The 20,273-nt window shown below is 53.5% G+C and overlaps 2 protein-coding genes across 3 annotated transcripts; both read right to left on the bottom strand.

Moving 5' to 3' along the window:
* Positions 1–1,648: 1,648 nt before the first annotated feature.
* Traf4 (TNF receptor associated factor 4) lies at positions 1,649–7,703 on the bottom strand. Its single transcript, XM_021177951.3, has 7 exons — positions 7,414–7,703; positions 4,458–4,509; positions 3,762–3,866; positions 3,531–3,692; positions 3,279–3,440; positions 3,037–3,192; positions 1,649–2,784 (listed from the first exon to the last, which is right to left on the bottom strand). The coding sequence occupies exons 1-7, from the start codon at positions 7,554–7,556 to the stop codon at positions 2,152–2,154; spliced, it is 1,413 nt and encodes a 470-aa protein (XP_021033610.1). The 5' UTR covers positions 7,557–7,703; the 3' UTR covers positions 1,649–2,151.
* Positions 7,704–8,221: 518 nt separating this feature from the next.
* Positions 8,222–20,133, bottom strand: Nek8 (NIMA related kinase 8). Of its 2 annotated transcripts, XM_029483746.2 has the most exons (15): positions 18,819–20,133; positions 15,193–15,398; positions 14,720–14,952; positions 14,380–14,511; positions 13,320–13,528; positions 13,105–13,184; positions 12,850–13,031; positions 12,619–12,769; positions 11,453–11,529; positions 11,054–11,171; positions 10,198–10,348; positions 9,828–9,991; positions 9,569–9,727; positions 9,271–9,429; positions 8,222–8,888 (listed from the first exon to the last, which is right to left on the bottom strand). In XM_029483746.2, exons 1-15 carry the CDS (start codon positions 18,863–18,865, stop codon positions 8,860–8,862), a joined length of 2,097 nt encoding a protein of 698 aa, XP_029339606.1. In that variant the 5' UTR covers positions 18,866–20,133; the 3' UTR covers positions 8,222–8,859. The 2 variants fall into 2 exon arrangements, with proteins under 2 accessions (XP_029339606.1, XP_029339605.1); XM_029483745.2 differs by lacking the exon at positions 8,222–8,888 and having other exon boundaries at positions 9,103–9,429.
* Positions 20,134–20,273: the final 140 nt, after the last annotated feature.

The raw sequence follows: 20,273 nt of genomic DNA, 5'->3' as shown, positions 1-20,273 counted from the left end.
AGGTGCTACCTCACCCCCTCACAGTGGTACACACTGCTCTTAAATGGAATGGAGGGCTTTGATGGGAGTGGGGTAAGGAGGGTCAGGGAAAGCCAGTCAGATGTTTAGCTAGTCAGCAGGTGGGAAGATGCTTGGGATTCAAAGTCCCCTTCACTTGCCCATGCATGTTCAAAGTGCTCTGCCTCCCTCCCCTCACGTGTCGCAAGCCCTCTGCACATGGAGCCTTCAGTGTGTCCAAATGTCGGAGGTAGGTGAGCCCAGCTGCTGTCTGCAGTATCACTGGGGCTGAGTCCACTCCGTGCTGTGGTGTGCCCTTAATTCTATAATGCTATGATCACAGCTGGAATGAGGGACAGGCAAATGGGCCAACAAAGTGTCAATTGCAAGGTGTTAACACCTTCCAGTTATGCAGTTGTCTTGGCAGAGACATGTCCAAGTTTCAGAAATCCTGTAGCAGTTTGACCCATTCCCTGTCAGCAGCAGGTTATGTCTACCATATCTGTATGGTGGGGGAGCATTTTGGCTTTCTCAGCTAAGGTCCCCTGGTCTCCCTGATGGGTGGATAATGAATGACTAGGCTAGTGAGAGCTAAGCAACCCTCACCTAGTGACCTCTCATCTTCCTAAAGGCCCTTTGCACCTCCCTCTACAGAGTACACCTTTCAGCTGTCCTTACACACTTCCCTGTGCTGGGACAGGAAAGAAAGACACTTCATGTTAATTACCTCCTGTCATGATTATATTCCAAGACCAGTAGTTGAACAGAATTCATTTTACCATTAACAAGTGTAGTTAACCCCACAAAAGCTAAGTAACTTGCTGAAAGCAAGCCCAAATTTATTGCCAAAATTAGTGGGAACTATACGCCTACTGATAAAAGAATTTAGGGTTTGAGCATGTATATAGTTAATTCTGGCATGCGGGGGGGGGGGGGGGGTGTGCACAGAAATCCAGGCCTTGCCCAAAACTAACTGAAGGAGTCAATTTGCTTCTATTCTTAGTTGACTGCTGGGATGTATGCAGTCAGAGGCAACCATTCAGAATTGCACAAAAAGCAAATGAAATTACAGGTGAGAAAATCTTAAGTGCTTTATACATCTCAAAGGCCTCTTTTACTCCTGGAGTACAGACTGACATTCACTCACTCAGTCCTTCATCTGTCAGGCACATGCAGCCTCATTGACTCTAACAGTGACTCTAAGGGGGGAAAGCTATTTCCCTTGACTCCTGGCCACACAAGACTTCAGGCTGTAAAGATGGCCTTGGAGTACAAGACTGGATACGGCAATGCACACCTGTAGCACCCAGGCTGCTGGATCAGCCAAGGGAAGTTATAGTCTTGTGGAATCTGCACACGCGCGCACACACACACACACACACATGGTTATTCCTGATACAGAACAGACAGACCCGCTAAGCAGAGCACTTGTCTTTGGTGAGGTATGGACTGGAGATGCCAGCTTAAGTGGTAACTGCACCTATCTATTGAACCACCAGAGGGCAAACTCAAAAGTTTCCTGCAATCCCCCTATCGTCCACTAGAGAGGTATGGCTGCAAGCAGAGCAGTTCACCCCTCTCCTCTGGCTGGGCCCAGCCTCCCAGAACCCTAACCTACTGGGAGGAGACAGGCTGGAATCAGGTTAATAAATACAATTCAGGATTTATTAAAAATCAGAGTTCCCCTGCTGTGCCCACCTAGCACTAGAGAAATAAATAACCAGAGAGGGCACCACTGGGTGAATGGAAAGAGAAGTTAATCTCAAGGCAGACTCTTCTAACTACCCCGACCCCTCCCTTTGCCAATACCTCCCACCCCCACTATGGCTCTTGGGACATAGCACCTGAGCAGGCACCTCAGTCCAGGTAGAATGTGGCTGGCATCAAGGCATGTCTGCCCTGCCCAGGAGGGGAGACAGGCCCTGGGATCGTGTTTCCAGCCCTTGATAACCCCGAGACCTGCTCCCCCCAGGGGCCAGGGCTGAAGCACCAATTGGAGGCACCTGAGGGGTAGGGATGGTGGTGATGGTAGGGAGTGGGCTAACAGCCTAGGCAAAAGAAGCTGAAAGGAGGTCCGGCCCCCAATCCAGTTTCAGCCAGTGCCTGAGATCCGGTCCCACCTCCCTTCCCACTTGAAGCCAAAAGGCTCTACTCTCAGCTGAGGATCTTCCGGGGCAGTTCGACAGAGGCACGGATGAAAACCGCATCATCCCGCACGTAATTCCGCTTTCGGATGTCCTGGTGGGAAATGAACTTGGGGTAGCCGAAGCCCAGAGAACTCTCATCCAGGGAGCCTCGCCACGTGCCAGGCTTCTGGAAGTTCTTCCAGTTTGGATCAGGGTGGAAGGTCTCAGTGACATGCTGGGGCTTAGCCAAACCTGGGTCACTCTGATCCAGTAAGGAGAAGGTGACCCGGCGGGCAAAGGGCCACTCAAGGAGATTGTCAAAGGCGCCCGGCAAGACGCGGATGTAGATGGAGAGGTGTGTGCCCTCACCACTGCCGTTGCCGTTGAGGAATGCAGATACCTGCAGCTTGTAGCCGTACTTATGAGTATAGAAGGCTGGGCTGAAGCACTCCAGGTTAGGCTTGGCCTTGGCCTCTTGTAGACGACGCCCATAACTGCCAATCTTCCAGATGAGCACTCCATCGCTGCCTATGGATAACTCTTCCAGTTCTCTTCGCAGCTCCTGCAGCTCTTGCCGCTGCCGGCTCACCAGGGCACACATCATAGCCAGATGTGGCTTTACGCTCTCCTCCACGTGACGTCCCATTGCCAGCTTAGGGCACTGTTGGCAAAACCCAAAACCATGGGAGAAGGAAAAAGTTACCAAAAGAGGAAAAGAGGAAGGCCCAAGGGAGAGGAGAAGCAGGTTGGGGTAGCAGGCACCCAGTTCCACAGGAACAGGACAATGGCGGAGGGTGCTGGGAATAAGTGGAAGTTGACTAGCAGGACCCATGGAGGCCTCAACTATGGCAGCAACTGATGCTCTCTCAAGGACCTCAAGGGCTAAGGGGCTGAGGAAGAAGGGGCATCTTACCCTGTGCTTACAGCCAGACTCTTTGAAAGGGCAGAGAACAAAGGCAGTGCTGCAGCTATCCTTCAGATGGGTGGGCAGGTCTTCCCGGGCCACAGTGCCCACTCCACATTGGTTGGGGCAGGGAACAGGCAGGCGTGGGCACTGGTACTGGTGGCTCTAGGACCAGAAATAGAAGCAGAGTGGTCAATACCCTGACTCCCTGGTACCCAGTCTCACAGCCTACAGGTCAGCAAGGGCCTCACCTGGATGGTGTCATAAACAAATTCCTTGGTACAGTAGGCACAGGGCTGGGTGCGCTTGGGGCACTCAGACGTGGCATGCTGGGCCAACAGTCGCCTCATCATGCGGGCCCCACACTTGTTCTCACAGTACACACTCTCTTGGGGGCACACGCCCTCGTGACTCTGAAATCACCACAGGTTAAGTTAGGGGATGGGATGCCTGGGGTCCCAGGTGCCTCACCCTCCCTCCACCGTCAGCCTGGACCCATGTACCTCGTAGGCCTCCCCACTGAAGTCACAGCCACAGAATTCACATTTGAGGCGGCGCTTAGGGCAGTCGTGCTGCAGGTGAGCAGGCAGATCACGCCGGCTCAGCTTGGCTGGGCAGCGATTCGGGCAGGGGACTACATTGAAGCTGCAAGTGTTCAAGTGGCCCTGGTGGGACAGACAACAGTCAGTATCTGCCAAGGAAGGGTTAGTTCTAGCTCCCCACCCGAGTCTCACCTGTAGATGACGAAGTGGCCCGTTCCAGCGGCAGCCCTCCTCACTGTGGATGCAGCGGATAGCCAAGCCTAACACCTGGACCTCCAGCTCTGGGTCTGGGTAGATCTGTGGGCAGAGGACAGTGGAGTTGCTATCAGAGCCTGCTGGAGTTGCTATCCACCCCACTCTCAACTGAGCTGGCTGTGCCTGTAAGCCAGTAATAGCTTCTTGATCAAAGACCTCTCAGACTATGTCTCTGTGCCCTAGGATGAAGGACAGAGTAGACAGTATGTATCTACTCTGACTTGGACCCTAGATCCCCCAACATGGCTGCATGGGAACATGCTCCCTTCAGGGAAGCAGGCTATTAGCCTGCTCAGTCGTAAGGTGAACCCCCTTCTGCTTCCTTCCTCTTAGTGGAGGGGTCCTGGCCCCCAGCCATGGGAAGAGGAGGGAGCACTTTTTATGGGCACAGAGCAGCTCTGTGCACCCCTACAGGCTGGGCATTGTGCCTGCCCCCCCAGGGCAAACACAGCCTGCGTTTGCAAACTGGCCTGGTGGGAAAGAACAGGCTACCTTTGTGGGGGCACAAGATCATGAGGCTTGGGGTTGACACTGGCTCTGTGCCTCCTGGCTGCCAAAGAGCTCCAGCCCCCAGCAAGGGCAACAGCCCATATACTATGTACCTAGGCTTCCAACCTAGCAGTATGGACTCACCTTGGCATAGTCCAGAGGAAGTTGGTCCTCAGGGCATTTGAAGACTCCTTCACTGAAAGGGAAGAAGGCAGGGTCAAGGCTCCTCAAGCCCTGGGCCTCACCCCGTCAGTCAGGGTAGCCTCCCTCCCTTGCCAGGCCCCTTCCTAGCCTGCCATGGCTGAGACAAAGGGACAAGAGAAGTCAGAAGGGACCCACTTTTCAAGGGTACTAGACGACCCACAAATGGCATTCTAGGTCCAGTGTGGACAGACACAGCTGCCTTGGGCAGCACTTTCCCAACAGGTGGCAGCTGGCGTCCCCTCCCCCGAGGACAGCAGCTGGACTTGAAAGAAACAGGCATGCTGCCACCCGCTTCCCCAAGAATGGTTTTCATTGGCTACTCTGAAAGCTGACGGGAGGGTATACAGGGATGGGCTTGGATTAAATGCCAGGGCTACCCAGCCTCCATGATGATGCCAAGCCTAGAACCAAGGCTAAGGTCATCTTGAGGCCACTTTATACTATCCCTTCTCCTCTTTGAGGGTGTGTTTCTTAAAAGAGTGGGAAGGAATAGCAAGGCGCCCGGCTCAGTGCTCCCACCATCCATTCCTCACACTCCCTCCTGGGCTTCACCACTTGCCTCTGAGAGGGGTTAGAATGTCCCTATTCAAAAGATGGAGGGATAGGGGCAGGGGGGGTGGGGATGGCAAAAAAACCAATCAGAGGCTCCCTAGTAAAGCAGCACCTGGGTATGTCTGTCTGTCTGTGGTATGTCTGTCTGTGGTAACTCAGGCTTTAACCACAGGCAGAGCTCCTGAAACTTGGCCACCCTAACACCTGCAGCTGTCCTGTCCCCCTTCTCCCATCTCCACGAAGATATTAACACCCACAGAGCCTGGTAACATGCTTCCTCCTGCCAGGATGGCCCAGCTGACCTCTACAAGACCTGTCACACATGACTGCCATGGCCCAGGCAAGGCAAGGGCTCACCCAGCAAGACTGAAAGCCCCCAGGCTCGGCATTCCTGGCAGATCTGAGTCAGGTAGGCGGCAGGCAGGCAGGCCTCAAGGCGGAAGCAGAGACTACAGGGCTGCCCTGCTGTAAAAGCACTGTCAAGAGCCTGGGCAGTCCATATCCCAGGTGCCCAGTCCATCAAAGCACCTCCCCTTGGTCCCACACTACTGGCCATGTCCCTGATGCGAAGGACCCAAGTGAGGCACTGAAGAGCTATGCCTGCACCCAGAAGCAGCCTTCCTGGCTCAACCTGGGTAACAGCCAGCAGCAGCAGGAGTAAAAGAGGGGTGGGCCAAGGGGGAGGGGGTCCACTTGGCTGCTTCTGGAATGTGCTGACCCGGTGGTTTTGAAGACAGCAAGGGGACTAAGGCAGGTTCCTAGGCTTCAGGCAGCAGCTAACTCTGCAGCTTGGGGCCCAGCCAGGACAAAAGGTTTGGCCAAGGCTATGGACAACCTAACTTGTAGGGTAGGGGTGATAGTGGGGAGGCAGAGCCTGCTCAATCACCTCTTTCCTCCAGAAGCCACTAAACACAACTGGATCGTGGGGGAGGGGAGAAGGCAGAGGCAGCTCCTGGCTGAGCAGTGGAGGCCCAAGCCCAGGGGAGAAGACAGGATGGGGGGAGGGGGCAGTGGGAGAGGAAGAGGGGATTTCCGGGAGGAGGAGGGGCAGAAGCAGCCGTGAGGGGACTGAGAAGGAGGTGAAGGAGGGAACAAGGCCTGACAGACCCCTCCTGGCTCCTTCCCCGAGGCAGTAAGGGTGGGTCAGCTGGAGGAGGGGGCTGGCTCAGCTGGCCTCATCTGGAAACCAGAGGGCCAGGAAGGGAGCCGGGAAGACAATGGGCCCGTGTGTGTCAGTAGAGGAGTTAAGTGTGTACATTTCAGGGAGGAGGGCCAGAAGGAGGAGGGAGAAGAGAAGGGAGGAGGGGGCACCACAGCAGCTTGAGCAGGAGCATATGTGAGAGCAGGAGCCCGCGGCTGCTAGGAACAAAAAACAAAGGGCCTGCTGAGATTTCCACCAGCCAGGGGCTTCGGAAGACAGTGGGGACGAAGCACTGAGGCACAAGTCCCACATTGCTTTCCTTGCCAGTTCCCCTCGCGGGACCGCGGCAGACTCAGCCTGCCTTGTGCTCTAGAGCACGACCTCTACGGGCGTTGGGGCTCCCCGATCTCCCCTCCAACATGCAGCCTTCAGTGGCAGGAGACTCAAGACCGCCCAGGGGTGCCCAGAAATGTGAGCGATGCCTGAGGCGGCAAGACAGGACCTGGATGGATCCTCAGTGGGCACGGGGCATTCAGTACCAACCCGGGTGGCCAATGTACCAACCATTCATTGTACTCAAGACCCCAAGGGAGGGTTCCCCACTTAAGAGGCGGGGAGGGCTGCAAGTCACAGTCCAACCTCTACTGCTTGGCCACACGCAGCCCGGGCTGGATTCCCAGCTAAGACTTGAATCGTGTGACCCTGGGCAAATCGCAGCCCTTTTTTTTTGAATCTCTGAAATGGGAGAACAATAGCGGCCACTCTCTCAACGTCAGAGAAAAAGAAGAGGTTGGACAGGTGAAAACTCCAGCGGCTTGAGTGCCGCGCGGGAGAGGGAGGCTTTGTCCTTCCCTTCCCTAAAGGATTCAAAGTTCAAGACTGTGGCCGCTCGGGCTCTCAGGTGGGGGGGAAGGGCCGGCCACGGGTCAGGAAGGGCGGCTTTCCCTCCGCCAGAGCGTGGGGAGGCAGCTTTCCCTACCTGGAGCTGGGCAGGTAGGACCCGAGACCCTACGCTTGGGTGCCTAAGGTCCTCCCCAGGGCCCTGACGTCACTGCCGCCCCTTGACATCATGGTGGGCGCTCCTGAGGTCACCGGGCGGCCTCGCAGACAAAGGCGCGACGTGTCTCCGGCCCGAGCCCGCCCTCCGTGCACCGCCCTCACCCCCCTGCACTGCCGGCCGAGGCCCACCGCCCCGGGTCGCACCTGAGAAACTCCTGCAGGCAGGTGTCGCAGAAGCGGTGGCCACAAGTAGACACCTGCACAGGCTCGCGCATGGGCTTCCCGCACAGTGGGCACAGCAGCCGCCGCTTGGGCTTCTCCAGGAACTTGTAGTCGAAGCCGGGCATGGCGGGCTGGCGGCGGGCACGGGCGAGCGGGGCCGGGCACGCGGCGGCCCCACAGCCCGCGCCTCGCTCGGGCCGCGTTTCCCGGCTGCGGGCGGCGCCGACTGGCGGCCGAGACCGGCCCGGGTCCGCAACCCCGCCCGCCGGAAGAGGGGGCGGAGCCGCGTCCCCATGGTCCTAGAGCCCGCCCGCGTGCCCCGCCCACTCCACAACCCCTCACTCCAAATGCGGTCGTACTCCGAACTCTGCCCTGGCTTTGAAAGTTAAATTAGGCTTCTCTTTCCCGCTGGAACTCCGAACGTGGCCGAGAGTCTTCCAGAAGCCGGTCCCCTTGCGTTACGATGGTGCCTATCAGGTCGCACCACAAAGACTTGACACTTTAGAGGCCACCTTAAGGTCTCCTGCGCCACGCGCCGCTCAGGGACCCGGGGCCCTAGCTTCCAGGTGCTAGGCAGCGAAGCCTGGCAACAGGATCCCAGTAAACCAGGCTGGAGCAAGGAAACTGGGCTGGGCGCTGGGCCAGCGGAACCTCGGCCCCAGCCCTCAGGCCTCTGGCTGCGCCCACATTCCTCCTGGCCGCTGCCCTGCAACCACAGTCGGGCCCAACCCAGTCTTGGGGTGTCTAGCGGCCACTTCCACCCACCCCGTAAGAGATCATAAGCCAAGCAGGCATTTGATATTTTTATTAGTGATACTTTGAAACCTTTGAGAACTTGGTCGGGTAACCTTTCTCCCCAGTCTAGGTCTGGGGAATAGCCTGGGGAAAGGGCAACTTTCCAGCAGTATCTCCTCAGCAAACAAAAAGCTAGCTCCAGCACCCCCTCCCTGAGAGGTGTGTGTGGGGAGGGGTGCCCTCGCAGGGGCTGTGCAAACTCTTGCCTCAGGATAAGATAGAAAAGGGGGCTCCCTCCAACCTATCAGCTGCAAGCTATGCAGAGATTAGGCTGGCCTAATGACCAGTCCAAACAAGCCCTGGCTTGCCCTATTCCAAAGCATGGCATGAGTCTCCAAGAGGACACTGTCAGTGACTTACTTTCTAACTGGGCTGGGGGTGGTTGGAGAAAGGTGCGTTGTTTAGCAAAGGTTTTGAAGGCCGTCCTTCTGTTGACCCCTGCCAGACTGGAGCCTTTCAAATATTTAGTAAGATAAAGAGCTTTGGAGACAGGGACTTGGGGGACCAGAGTAGATTTCACTGGCCTTTCTACCCCATTGACGACACAATCCAGGACGCTGACAACAGTCATTCCTCGGGCACCTGCATTTTTCAGAATACTCAAGAGGTGGTCTCTTGGATCATCCTGTTGCCTCAGGGGGGAACTGGTTCATCTGTGACTGCTGAAGAGTATCAAAGAGAAGCTACTGCTGCCTTTCTGGAGGCAACGCCTACAGCAAGCATCAGCCCCCTTTGATTTCATTGGGCCCTGGAGCCAGAACCCTCCTGCCAGGCCAGAAAGGGGAGTTTTCCTATCAACTGGGTCCAGGAAGAGCAAGAATTCACACAAGGTGTGGAGAGCCACAGAGGCAGCCCTCGCTAGGGGGGGTGGGGGGGGCACACAGCACTTTACGCACATCCCCTCCCCATTTCCCACACTTTTCTGGGGGCAGAAGATTGCTCTGGGTGGGTAATTTGGGTTATAACTATGGAAGATCGAGTGGGGAGTAGAGGGGAGTTGGGTTCACCCTAGTGATGTGGGTGAGATAGGAGAAGAAAACTCACATCGAACAGCCAGCAGAGTGTTCCCATGGCAGCAGGACACTGAAGTCACCATGTAAGGATGAGTCTCATCCAGCTGCACTGGCCTAGGCAATCCGGCATCCTCATCCCTCCTTCCCAGTCGGCCTCGGGTTCCTTTGCCCCAAGAATACACTTCCCCCTCTGCCAAAATTGGAAAGAGTGGGGCATTAACTAAGCAATCAGCTGAACACTAGACAGCAAGAACAATTCCACAAGGAAGGTGATGAGTATAACCCACCATATTCCTGCCATGGTACACCCGCATCCTGCCCACCCTCACCTGCCCCAACGGCCACAGTGAAGGCATCCCCGCAGGCCACCATCACCATCTTGATGCCCTCCAGGCCTTGGACCCGACAGGGTGCCCTGCTGACCCTGCGGGAACTGGTGCCCAGCTGTCCATGTTGATTGCTGCCAAAAGTATAGCAGTCCCCGGAAGCTGTGGAGACGGAAGACAAGCAAGGAAAGGACAGTGGTGCAGAAGTCTGGACAAAGCCCGGTGAATCCCCTCAGGCCTCCCATGCTTGGGTCCTACTCACCAGTGATAGCAGCTGAATGAGCAGTGCCAAGGTCCACACACAGCAGGGGCTCCTGGTCCAGAGGTGCAGAGCCCAGTGGTGTGAAGCTCAGGGCCTCCTCCACTTGCTGGTGGGGAACAGGCTCCTCGTCCAGGGATAGGTGGTCCAAGCCTAGCTTGTTGAACCTAAGGATGGAGCCAGAAGTTTGTATCAGCCGCCTGCCTTTCTCCCACCGCAGGGAGTCTCTGCAGGGATTACTAGGATCTATAGCTCCACGAGACAAATCCAAAGGCTCAGAGCCTTGGAAAGACGAGGAAGGCAATAAGGACTGAGATACTTTGCATTCAAGGAGGGCGGGGAGGTAGCCCTAGCACCTTGATGCTTCCAGTACCTGTTACTTCCACAGGCCAGGACCCTGCCTGGAGAGGTGAGGATCATGGAAGAGTCAATACCACAGACAACTCTCTGAGCTTCCTGTCCTGGGGCCACAGGCACCTGCTGAGGGCAGTTATGGGACTCCCTGGTGCCTAGTCCCAGTCTACCTACAAAAACAAAAGAAAACAAAACAAAATGGGATTAGTTTGAGCTTCAGAGATGGTAATGCTGCCGGAATATAGAGGCTGTCCTCAGACTTTTCCTAGGCCTTTTCCAGGCTAGCTGAAGCTATAAAGCAACGGTTTGTCTCAAAATAAATAAATAAATAAATAAATAAAAATCCCAACACTCAAAAGCAAGACATCAAGTTGCAGGTGAGACCCCCCATCTCATCAAAATGAAAGACCCTATCCAGATGCCACCCACCTTCCCAGGGTGACAACTGCCCTCCTTTAATCCCACAGTGTTAATCTTTGCTGTAGCCCTGGTGTCCTCTAGACTCCCCTGTAACACACACACTTTACATCTGAGTCCAGGACAGGAATCCCTCTATGACATCACCAGTGTCAGTACCTAGCCCAGTGGGCGAGGGGAGCAGGTCACTGATAAGAGCGTGTCCTTGTGTGTAAAGTCTGACTCCTAGCATTGCAAGAATAGATAAGCAATGTGCCAACACCTCATTCATCTTATCTGAGCACTAATAAAGTATGAAATAATGGTTCGTCCAATGAATGAATAGAATTCGAGAAAAAAAAAAAAAGAGGAAGGAAAGAATGGGCCACGGAGAGGTAGACAGGTATGGGAATGAACAAGGCATGATGGAGAGAGTTGTGAGAGGGACCCTAAAACCTGGAGCTGGGCAGTGGGCTTACCACCATCTCCTCGGCCCCAGGCGAATAAGTCTCCATCTGTGGACAGGGCCAGCACATGAGAGGCCCCACAGGCCACCTGCACCATCTCGTAGCCCAGCAGGGCTTCTACAATGGTGGGCTAGAGAAAGAGAAAAAAAAAAAGTGAAGGATTTGCCTCCTACCATGGTCTGAGCCCCCTCCCCTGGAAGCCGGAAGTTGGAGGCTGCAAATTCTCAGAAGGTAACTGTCTCTTTAACTCCAACCCCACCCACCACACGCACAGTGGCACAGTGCTGCAGAAACAGCAACAGGTGGGAAGCCACTGGGGAAGCTTCCTGTACTTCCCCCATCTAACAAAGCGCAGGTGCAGCCTGGGAGTTAGCGCTCACTTCCCCTCTCCAGGGTACGGGGACCACCCACCTGGCTGATGTCAGTCAGGTTGCCGTGACCTAAACACCCATTGCTGCCGCTGCCGAACGTCATGATAATGCCTCGGTCTGCGGAGGAGGGCAGGGAAAGATGGGAGAGGAAGAGAGCATTTCAGGTAGTGTGGTTCACTTACAGGTTGGAGGAGGGAGATGAAACTGGGAGCCAATGTCTGGTCTGGTGGCACCAGTATGTTACTACTGAAGTTTGAGGGAGAATTGCAAGTCTGACTGGTGAAACTTAGTGAAATGCTGCCTCAAAACAAGTTAAAACAAAGCCTGGAGTGGTGGTGCACGTCTTTAATCCCAGCACTCAGGAGGCAGAAGCAGGCGGATCTCTAAAGTTCCAGGCCAGCCAAAACTACTACTCCCTGGCAAGACCTTGTCTTAAAAAAAAAAAAAAAAGCCGGGCGTGGTGGCGCACGCCTTTAATCCCAGCACTCGGGAGGCAGAGGCAGGCGGATTTCTGAGTTCGAGGCCAGCCTGGTTTACAAAATGAGTGCCAGGACAGCCAGGGCTACACAGAGAGAAACCCTGTCTCGAAAAACCAAAAAAAAAAAAAACAAGCAAGCTTAAGATTGTTGTAACTCAGTAGTAGAAAGCGTACCCATCATTTATAAGAACCTATGTTCAATCTCCAGTATTGGGGGGGGGTGGGAGAGTGGATTGGGGAATGCCCACACTGAAGTATTGAAAAGGGGTTGAAGGACAGCAGGAAGCTGGGTGGGGCGGGGTGGGTGAAACACAGGATCCCCTCCCCTTTTTTTTTGAGACAAGGGTTTTTCTGTGTTACCCTGGCTATCCTGTAACTCACTCTGTAGACCAGGCTGGCCTCGAACTCAGAAATCCACCTGCCTCCCAAATGCTGGGATAAAGGCGTGTGCCACTACTGCCCGGCTAGGTGGTCCTTTATAGTGTGTCATTTTGAACTAGTGAGAGCTTTATTTTTCCCATCTATCAAATGGGGATACTATAACACATTTACTGCCAGACCTACTATGCCAGGAAAAGGCGCTGAAGTCAACAAATTGCTGCCACTACTAGACAGAAAGAGTAAATTCTTAGGAGAGAGAAATATTAATTGACCTATTTGGGATGAGAGAAGTTACACTGTCTGGCTTCCTCCTGTCTGTCCAGAGGACACTCCCCGGACAAGCTTACCTGTCAAGCATGCGGTGAACAGGTCCCCGCAGGCCACATGCTTGATGGTCACACCTGACTGGCCTTCCAGGAAACGAGAGACAAACTGGGGCTGAGGCAGCTCCACCGCTCCCGGAAGGAGTGTGCCACCTCCAGCTCCCAGGGGTGGGGCCTGCAGAGGAGTGGATAACTCCTGAGAACCCTGCTGGGCTCCCATCCTCACCAGTCCAAGGCCACTGCCAACCTGCTCACCTCCCACAGGATGAGGCGTCCAGAGCGCGTAACACCAGCCTTCTGCGTGCGCCCGGCGGCCACCTGGACCACCTCCGTGTTGAGCATTGGCAACCTCAGGGGACTGCTAAGGCCACCACCCCAAGCGTAGACTGAAGACAGTGGTGGCGGGATAGCGGGTCTCACAGGTCCCCTGGGGACACCTGCGAAGACAGAGTTTGAGGCTAAACTAGTAGTGGAAATAGTAGGGAGTCCAGCCACTGGTCCTGAACTCACCCCTGCATCGGGCACTGGTGGCCCTGCTCCCTGTGCTGCCAGAGGCTATAGGTGGTCCTGGGGTCAGGGACTTCTCTGCCCTGCGGAATACAAAGGGGGCCTCAGGACAAGGGCTGTCTCTGACAGTCCTACGTGACTAACACGTAATAAACAGTTAGCCCCAAACCTATGTTCTCACTGGGTGCCCGCCCCAGGACCCATCTCCCTGCACAGGCCTCCGCATGCGCACGCTGCCCACATCGGTGTGGATGTTGAGAAGGGCCCGGATGCAGAGGGGCTGCGCCATGATGTGGCTGAGGGGTGGCCGCTGTGCAGGTTCCAGGCTGAGCAGACTCAGGACGAGCTGGCGAAGCTCAGGGCTGTACCGGTCAGAGATGGGTGCAAAAGTGCCACTCATGATCTTCAGCACCAGGGCTGGCAAGTTCTGTGAAAGCACAAGTCGGGGTAGCCAAGGTGCTGGGTTGGGCTCTTCTGTAGTACCCCCAATGACAGAATAAAAACAGGTCTACCCGCTGGAAGCTGCAGTCTAATTGGAAAAGCCAGAAAGTTTGGGGGGTGGGGCTGGAGCGATGGCTCAGCACTTTAGAGCACTGGCTGCTTTTCCAGAGGTCCTGAGTTCAATTCCCAGCAACCATCTGGTAGCTCACAACCATCTATAAGGCCCTCTTCTGGCCTGCAGGAGTACATGCTGATAGAACACTACTATACATAATATACATAAAATTAAAAAAAACAAAAAAAAAAACAAAAAACCAGGCTTGCTAACACATGCCTTTAATCCTAGCACTCGGGAGGCAGAGGCAGGTGGATTTCTGAGTTCAAGGCCAGCCTGATCTACAAAGTGAGTTCCAGGACAGCCAGGGCTATACAGAGAAACCCTGCCTCAGGGAAAAAAAAAAAAAAGCAGAATAGTAGGAGAGCCTAACACTGCTTTCAGAACTTCCTAGTCTGACACAGAGGCTTCAGCTATGTCCTCAGAAACCCCGGGGGGCTTTAAGAAACCTCAGGCTTACTCTTAGGAATGTCTATAATCTCATGGAAGAGTCAGAGGGGTCACAGCCATACCCTCAGGAATTCCCAGGCTAAAGCAGGACTCAAGGCTTACCATAGGCTGAGCTGAGCAAGATCTTGAGAGGCCCTGGCCTTAGGGGAACCCACCAGCAGGCATGGAGACTGATGGTACCTCAGCCCGCCACAAGTGAAGGAACACAGAAGTGGTCAGAGCTATGGCAAAGGAGCTAGAGTTCCCATTCCCTTCGTGGTGTCTGTACTCACTGCAGCCTCGAAGGCCCTCTTGAGGCTGGCCAGCTCATATAAGACACAGCCCAGAGCCCAGATGTCACTCTTCTGGTTGTAGGGTTTGCCCTCACACAGCTCAGGGGAGATGTAGCATGGTGTACCCACCACCTGCAGGAGGGAAGCCTGTATTTCAGCCCTGGGAGGAGAGGGGCAGAGGCTCTGGCCAGAGACTCATTTGGGGATAGCTTCTCAAAGCAGGCCTTGGGGCTCCCTCTTCAGGGCCATCTAGACAGGGACTGAGGGAAGGGGAAGAGGCAGGACTGTGGAGCAAGCCTCAGCTCTCAGGACCCCCAGTGTCCCCTGCACGTCTAGGCACCGTGTAGGCCTTGCTCTTGCTACTGAGGATCTTAGAGATGCCAAAGTCACCGATCTTGACCACCATGCGGTGTTTGTCAAGAAGGATGTTCTGTGTCTTGAGGTCCCGATGCAGGATGAGGTGTGTGTGCACGTGATGCAGAGCCAGCAGGATCTGCACAAAGAAGTGAAGGATCGTCTCCTCCTCTAGCAGAGAGTTGCAGCGCTTCTGGATGAACTCGGCCAAGGTGCCACCTGTGGCCCAGAGAACCAATCACGACCAAGACTCAACCACAATGGGAACAACCCGCGGCTGTTATAGAACAGGACACTAGAAGCAGAGAGGGCGAGGAGCCTGTCATGGCCACACACAAGTGAGGCCAGAACTCTGTACGTCTGGCCTCCAGCCAAGTCGGCTCCAGAGGGAAGGCGCCTAATGGTGTCCGGCTCACCTGGAGGGGGAAGGCCCCTCTAGGCTGAGGCAAAGCATCCTACCTGGTGCGTACTCCATAGCAATCATGAGGGCCTTGTCCTCTAGGAAGTTCTCGTAGTACTCGATGACGTTGGGGTGGTTGAGCAGTTTGAGCACCTGGCACTCGTTCTGGGCCGCCTGCCTCTCTTCTTTGGTCATCTGTTCCACCGGAATCTGCTTGATGATCACCAGTTTCTGGTCGGCCTTTCGCAGGCACAGGTGCACAATCCTAGGGACACAGAGCGCCGAGCAGGCGCCAACTAAGCCTCCAGCCACACATTAGATTAGAGCGGCCCAGAGCCACACAGTCCTTAGATGATTAAGAGGGGCATGGTAGAGGGTACAGAGGATCTGAAGTTCAAGGCCCTGTCTGGAGAACAAAATGGTCTGGAGAGATGGCTCTGCATCTAATCCAGCAGGCTCAAAACCACCGTAACTCCAGCTTCAAAGGATCTCATGACCTTTCCTGGCCTCCAACGGTGGCATTCACTCACATACAAAATTAAAATCATAAATATAAATCTTGGGCTGGAGAGATGGCTCAGTCGCTAAGAGCACTGGCTGCTCTTCCAGAGGACCTGGGCTTGATTCCCCACACCCACATGGCAGGTCCAGTTTCAGAGGCTCCAACATTCTCTTCTGACCTCCACAGACACATAAAATAAAAACAAATGTTTTAAAAAGGGAAAACTGGGGCTGGAGAGATGGCTCAGTGGTTAAGGGCACCGACTGCTCTTCCAGAGATCCTGAGTTCAATTTCCAGCAACCACATGGTGGCTCACAACCATCTGTAATGGGATCTCATGCCCTCTTCTGGTGTCTGAAGACAGTGATAGTGTACTCATAAAATAAATTAAATAAATAAATAATTCAAAAAAAAGGGGGGGGAAATTTGGGGGGGATTTTTAACCTCCTTGTGACCTACGTAAAACTAGGAATTTTACTTTTTAAAAAAAAATGCCTTCTTCATATATAAATCTGTACAATGCATTCATAAACAGTTTGCTTTGTTTTGGGTTTTAGCTTTTAGAAACATTTATTTTATATGCATAAATGTTTGGCCTGCATACATGTTTGTGCCCACGGAAGCCAGAGGAGGGTCCTGAATCCCCTGGAACTGCCGTGTGTGTGGATCCTTGGAATAGGACTCTGTCACCTTCAAGTGCAAGTGCTCTAACCACCGGACCATCTTTCCAGCTCCTGGTTTCAGGATTTAGAAATAGAGCATCACTACACAGCATGGGGTAGCCTTGAAAACTCAGTGTTCCCAGGTTGGCCTTAAATTCCCTAAGCCCAGCTTTCTGAGAGCTGAGAGTTCAGGCTTCTGAAATTCTTTTCTGCGTACAGGCCTGTGCAAAGACCTCAAACTTCAGCGCTATCAATAATTTAGTCGCCTCTGGCAATGACAAGAATATCTTACTTTAAAAATGTCCCCTGGGGGCTGGAGACATGGTTCAGTGGTTAGAGCACTGGCTGCTCTTCTAGGCTCAATTCCCAGCACCAACGTGACGGCTCACAACTGTCTGTCACTCCAGTTCCAGGGCTTCTGACACTCTAACTCTGACATACATTTAAGTAAAACACCAGTGGGCACAAAAAGCTTCAACAATCTCCCCGAGCCTTCTAAAATGGTCCTTCTCTGCCTTCACCAGATCTAGCCCCTACATAGCAGCCACAATGGCACCCAGCTTTGTTTCCTTGTCCGAGCTGGCACTCCAATCCAGGGCCCTCTATTGCTGCGCCCCGACCTGAGAATGTCCTTCAAACACGGGGGTCAGGTTAGTTGATTCCTTTGTTCTGTTTGTTTTCAGAGTCGCACTCTCACAGAGCCCAGGCTGACCTTGAACTTTCTCTGAAGCATACACATTTAGCTGAAGACCTTGAACTTCCTATCCTCCAGCTTCTACCTCCACCATTCCTGCTGAGATTCCAGGTATGGACCACCATATCGCATTCAGCTTTCAAATTCTTCCCTGGTTTGTGGCGTAGCTCTGTGATACCATGAATTCAATCCCTGGCACAAACAAGAACAAAACCCTCTCGCCTTTATACTTTAAGTCAACTCGACCGCTTTCTCTGGTTTACAAGATCATAATCTGGTCCCCACCCTCCGTGACAACCACATTCCTTACCTTGCTCACCACGTTCCAACTACAGGAGTCTTTTTCTCAGTTTCTCGACTGCTATAACATTTTTCCCACGTGAGGGTCTTTGCAAATGTTACTTCATCTACCAGAAGGACTCTACCTGGTCCTCATTTCTTCAGATCTTTTGGTTTGGTTTTGTTGTTGCTGATGTTGTTTTGTCAAAACAAGAATTTCTCAGTGTAGTCCTGGCTGTCCTGGAACTTGCTCTGTAGACCAGGCTGGCCTCGGACTCAGACTTTTGCCTGCCTCTGCCTCCCAAGTGCTGGGATTAAAGGTATCTGTGTGCCACCAAGCCAGGCTCAGTTCTTCAAGTCTTGACCTTCCACCTCACCTGGACTCCTTAAGTTCCTGCTGTTGATAACTGCTCAAACTTCATTAACTGTTTTAACAATGTCTTGCTTGTTGGATCACCTTCCTTGGTGGACTTTTTTTTTTTTTTTTTTTGGTTTTTCGAGATAGGGTTTCTCTGTGTAGCCCTGGCTGTCCTGGAACTCACTTTGTAGACCAGGCTGGCCTCAAACTCAGAAATCCTCCTGCCTCTGCCTCCCAAGTGCTGGGATTAAAGGCGTGCGCCACCATGACCGGCTTCTTGGTGGACTTTAAGTTCTCTTTTGGTTTAGAAATTAAACCCAAGTACACTAGGCAGGAGCTCTACCACTGATATTCACCCTCAGTCCCTCTTCTTTTTCTAAAATTTGAGAAAGGTAGCACTAAGTTGCCTACACTGGTCTTAAGCTAGTTATGTAGTTCAGGCCTGTCCAGAGTATACCATAAAAACTGCTTTTCTTTTCTTTTCTTTTTTAAAGATGTTATATGTAAGTACACTGTAGCTGTCTTTAGACACACCAGAAGAGGGCATCAGATCTAATTATACAGATGGTTGTCAGCCACCATATGGTTGCTGAGATTTGAACTCAGGACCTTTGGGAGAGCAGTCAGTGCTCTTAACCATCTCTTCAGCCCTCGCTTGTCTTTTCTTTTGGAGACAATCTCTATGTAGCCCAGGTTGGCCTCGAATTCACAACAATGTTCCTACATCTGCTCCCAAGTACTGAAATGACAGACGTGTACCACCCCACCTAGTGCACCGTCTCTTATTGTTGATAACTGCTCAAACTTCATTAACTGTTTTAACAATATCTTGTTTGTTTGGATCAACTACCTATGGGCTATGTTCGTAAAGGGGAAGTACCTCGCCTGTTTTGGTCATAACTGTGAACTCCGGGCAGTCTGACCTGTGCAGCTTACCCTTATTATCAGTTGAAGCAAAGAATAACCAATCTACAGGGAACAACTATCTTCCAAGGGCACAGGCTGGTCTGGAGGGCGTGGTTTGGCTGTGGGCGGGGCCTCCCGCCTAAACCTAAGGACCGGATGCCTGGGCGGGACATCCCATACTGGTGCTCAGGCTTCGGGGCGGAGCCAACAGGGCCACGATTTCTTGGTCAGAATTAGGGCTCTAATTTCTCCCTTAGCATTTCCTCCCCAGCGCCCTGGCTCACCCGAAGGCACCTCTTCCCACCACTCGGATCCGCTCGTACTTCTCCATCTCATTTCTCAGTTACGCTTCTGGGATCCCGGTGCGGCGCGTGCGCGGACCCTCCCATCTGGGAGCTCCTCCTCCTGGCTGTAAAACTTTTGCAGGGCGGAGCCGGCGAAACGGGGGCGTCTGTCGAGTCAGTCTTTCTCTGACTTTGAACTCAACCTAGAGGCTAAGTCGTGTTTCCCCAACGAGGAATCAGAGAATAGTCATTCTGGGTTTCTTGACGAGTCCCTCAGTGCTCAGAATCGTACCAGCCACATCGCACACGCGTGACTTGGGCATAGGTAGTTAGACTGGAGTGATAAGGCGCCCACTTATGTTGCCCGGCAAAAAAACAATATTGTTCCTTCAAAGGTCTAATGCGAGTGGAATACGAAGATCGATACAGTCCCCACTGTCCGGGACGAGTTGGCACTACTTCAGAAAGATAAAGGGATTCCCATGATTGGCACGTAAAGGATAAACCACCAAAACCGAGCCGGTCTGTGTGCGGCGGGGAGCGGCGGGGAGCGGCGTTATTTGGTGTTTGCCGAGGGAGGGACCGGGAAAACCCCAGTTGGACAAACTGATTCACCTGAAGAGTACGTGACGTGGTCTCTTGGTTGTAACAACTACTGAGCACGGTGCTCTCGGTTTCTCAGAATCCGCACAAAATGCTGCCGTAGGGGGACTCGGTGCTTTACTCAAAACTTACAGTGTCGCGGTGGGGGGAAACCCAGAGAAGGTTCTACGCTTCTGTCCAGAAATAGTGGGCTGCTAGGTTGGTATCGCTGCTAGGGTTTCGATCAGGATGAATGAAATCCTGACTTCTTCATGACACCTGCAGCTCTAAGGCAGTTATAAAATGTCAGTATTCAGGAGGTGGTCCTTAGCTAACAACGTTCCTATTTCTGAATGGGCGAGGAAAGCGAGAGAAGGGTTGTTTATTTTTTGTCCCTGCCCCGCCCCAAACTAGCCTACGTGGAGGGAACCTGCGGTCACTGGCTCAGGCTGGAGTAGGCTGGTGAAGCAAAGAGGGAGTGCAGGGGTAAAAAGCTCACACAAAACATTACATCGTGCTATCACTTAGTAACCGAATGGGCCTTGAGTGACCCTGGGGACCTATGGGAGTTAATGTGTAACCCTGGAACCATCAGGGAAGGCAGCAAACACCCAAAGGCTTAGGTGCCTGGCAGTCTGAGCTTGGGCTTTTGCCCCTCCCCATCTTGAAACACTGTTCTCCTAGTCCCCACCTTTTGCCCTCGTTGTCCACTTCCACCTCCCAAAGGCACACTTCCTTCATCCAGCACCGCCTCTGGGCTGCTCCTTTTCTCCCGGTCTGCCGATCCCGCTCCGCAGAGCAGCTGCCTTACTCTCTGGAGTGGAGGCGGGCTTGGATCCCACAGCACAGTGAGGACAGACTGACACCTAGTGG

This window comes from Mus caroli, unplaced genomic scaffold, assembly GCF_978045245.1.
Source record: "Mus caroli unplaced genomic scaffold, Mus_caroli_1 scaffold_13, whole genome shotgun sequence".
NCBI classification, from domain to species: Eukaryota; Metazoa; Chordata; class Mammalia; order Rodentia; family Muridae; genus Mus; species Mus caroli.
Note: the sequence above shows the minus strand (reverse complement) of the source record. Positions and strands in the feature narration are given on the sequence as shown.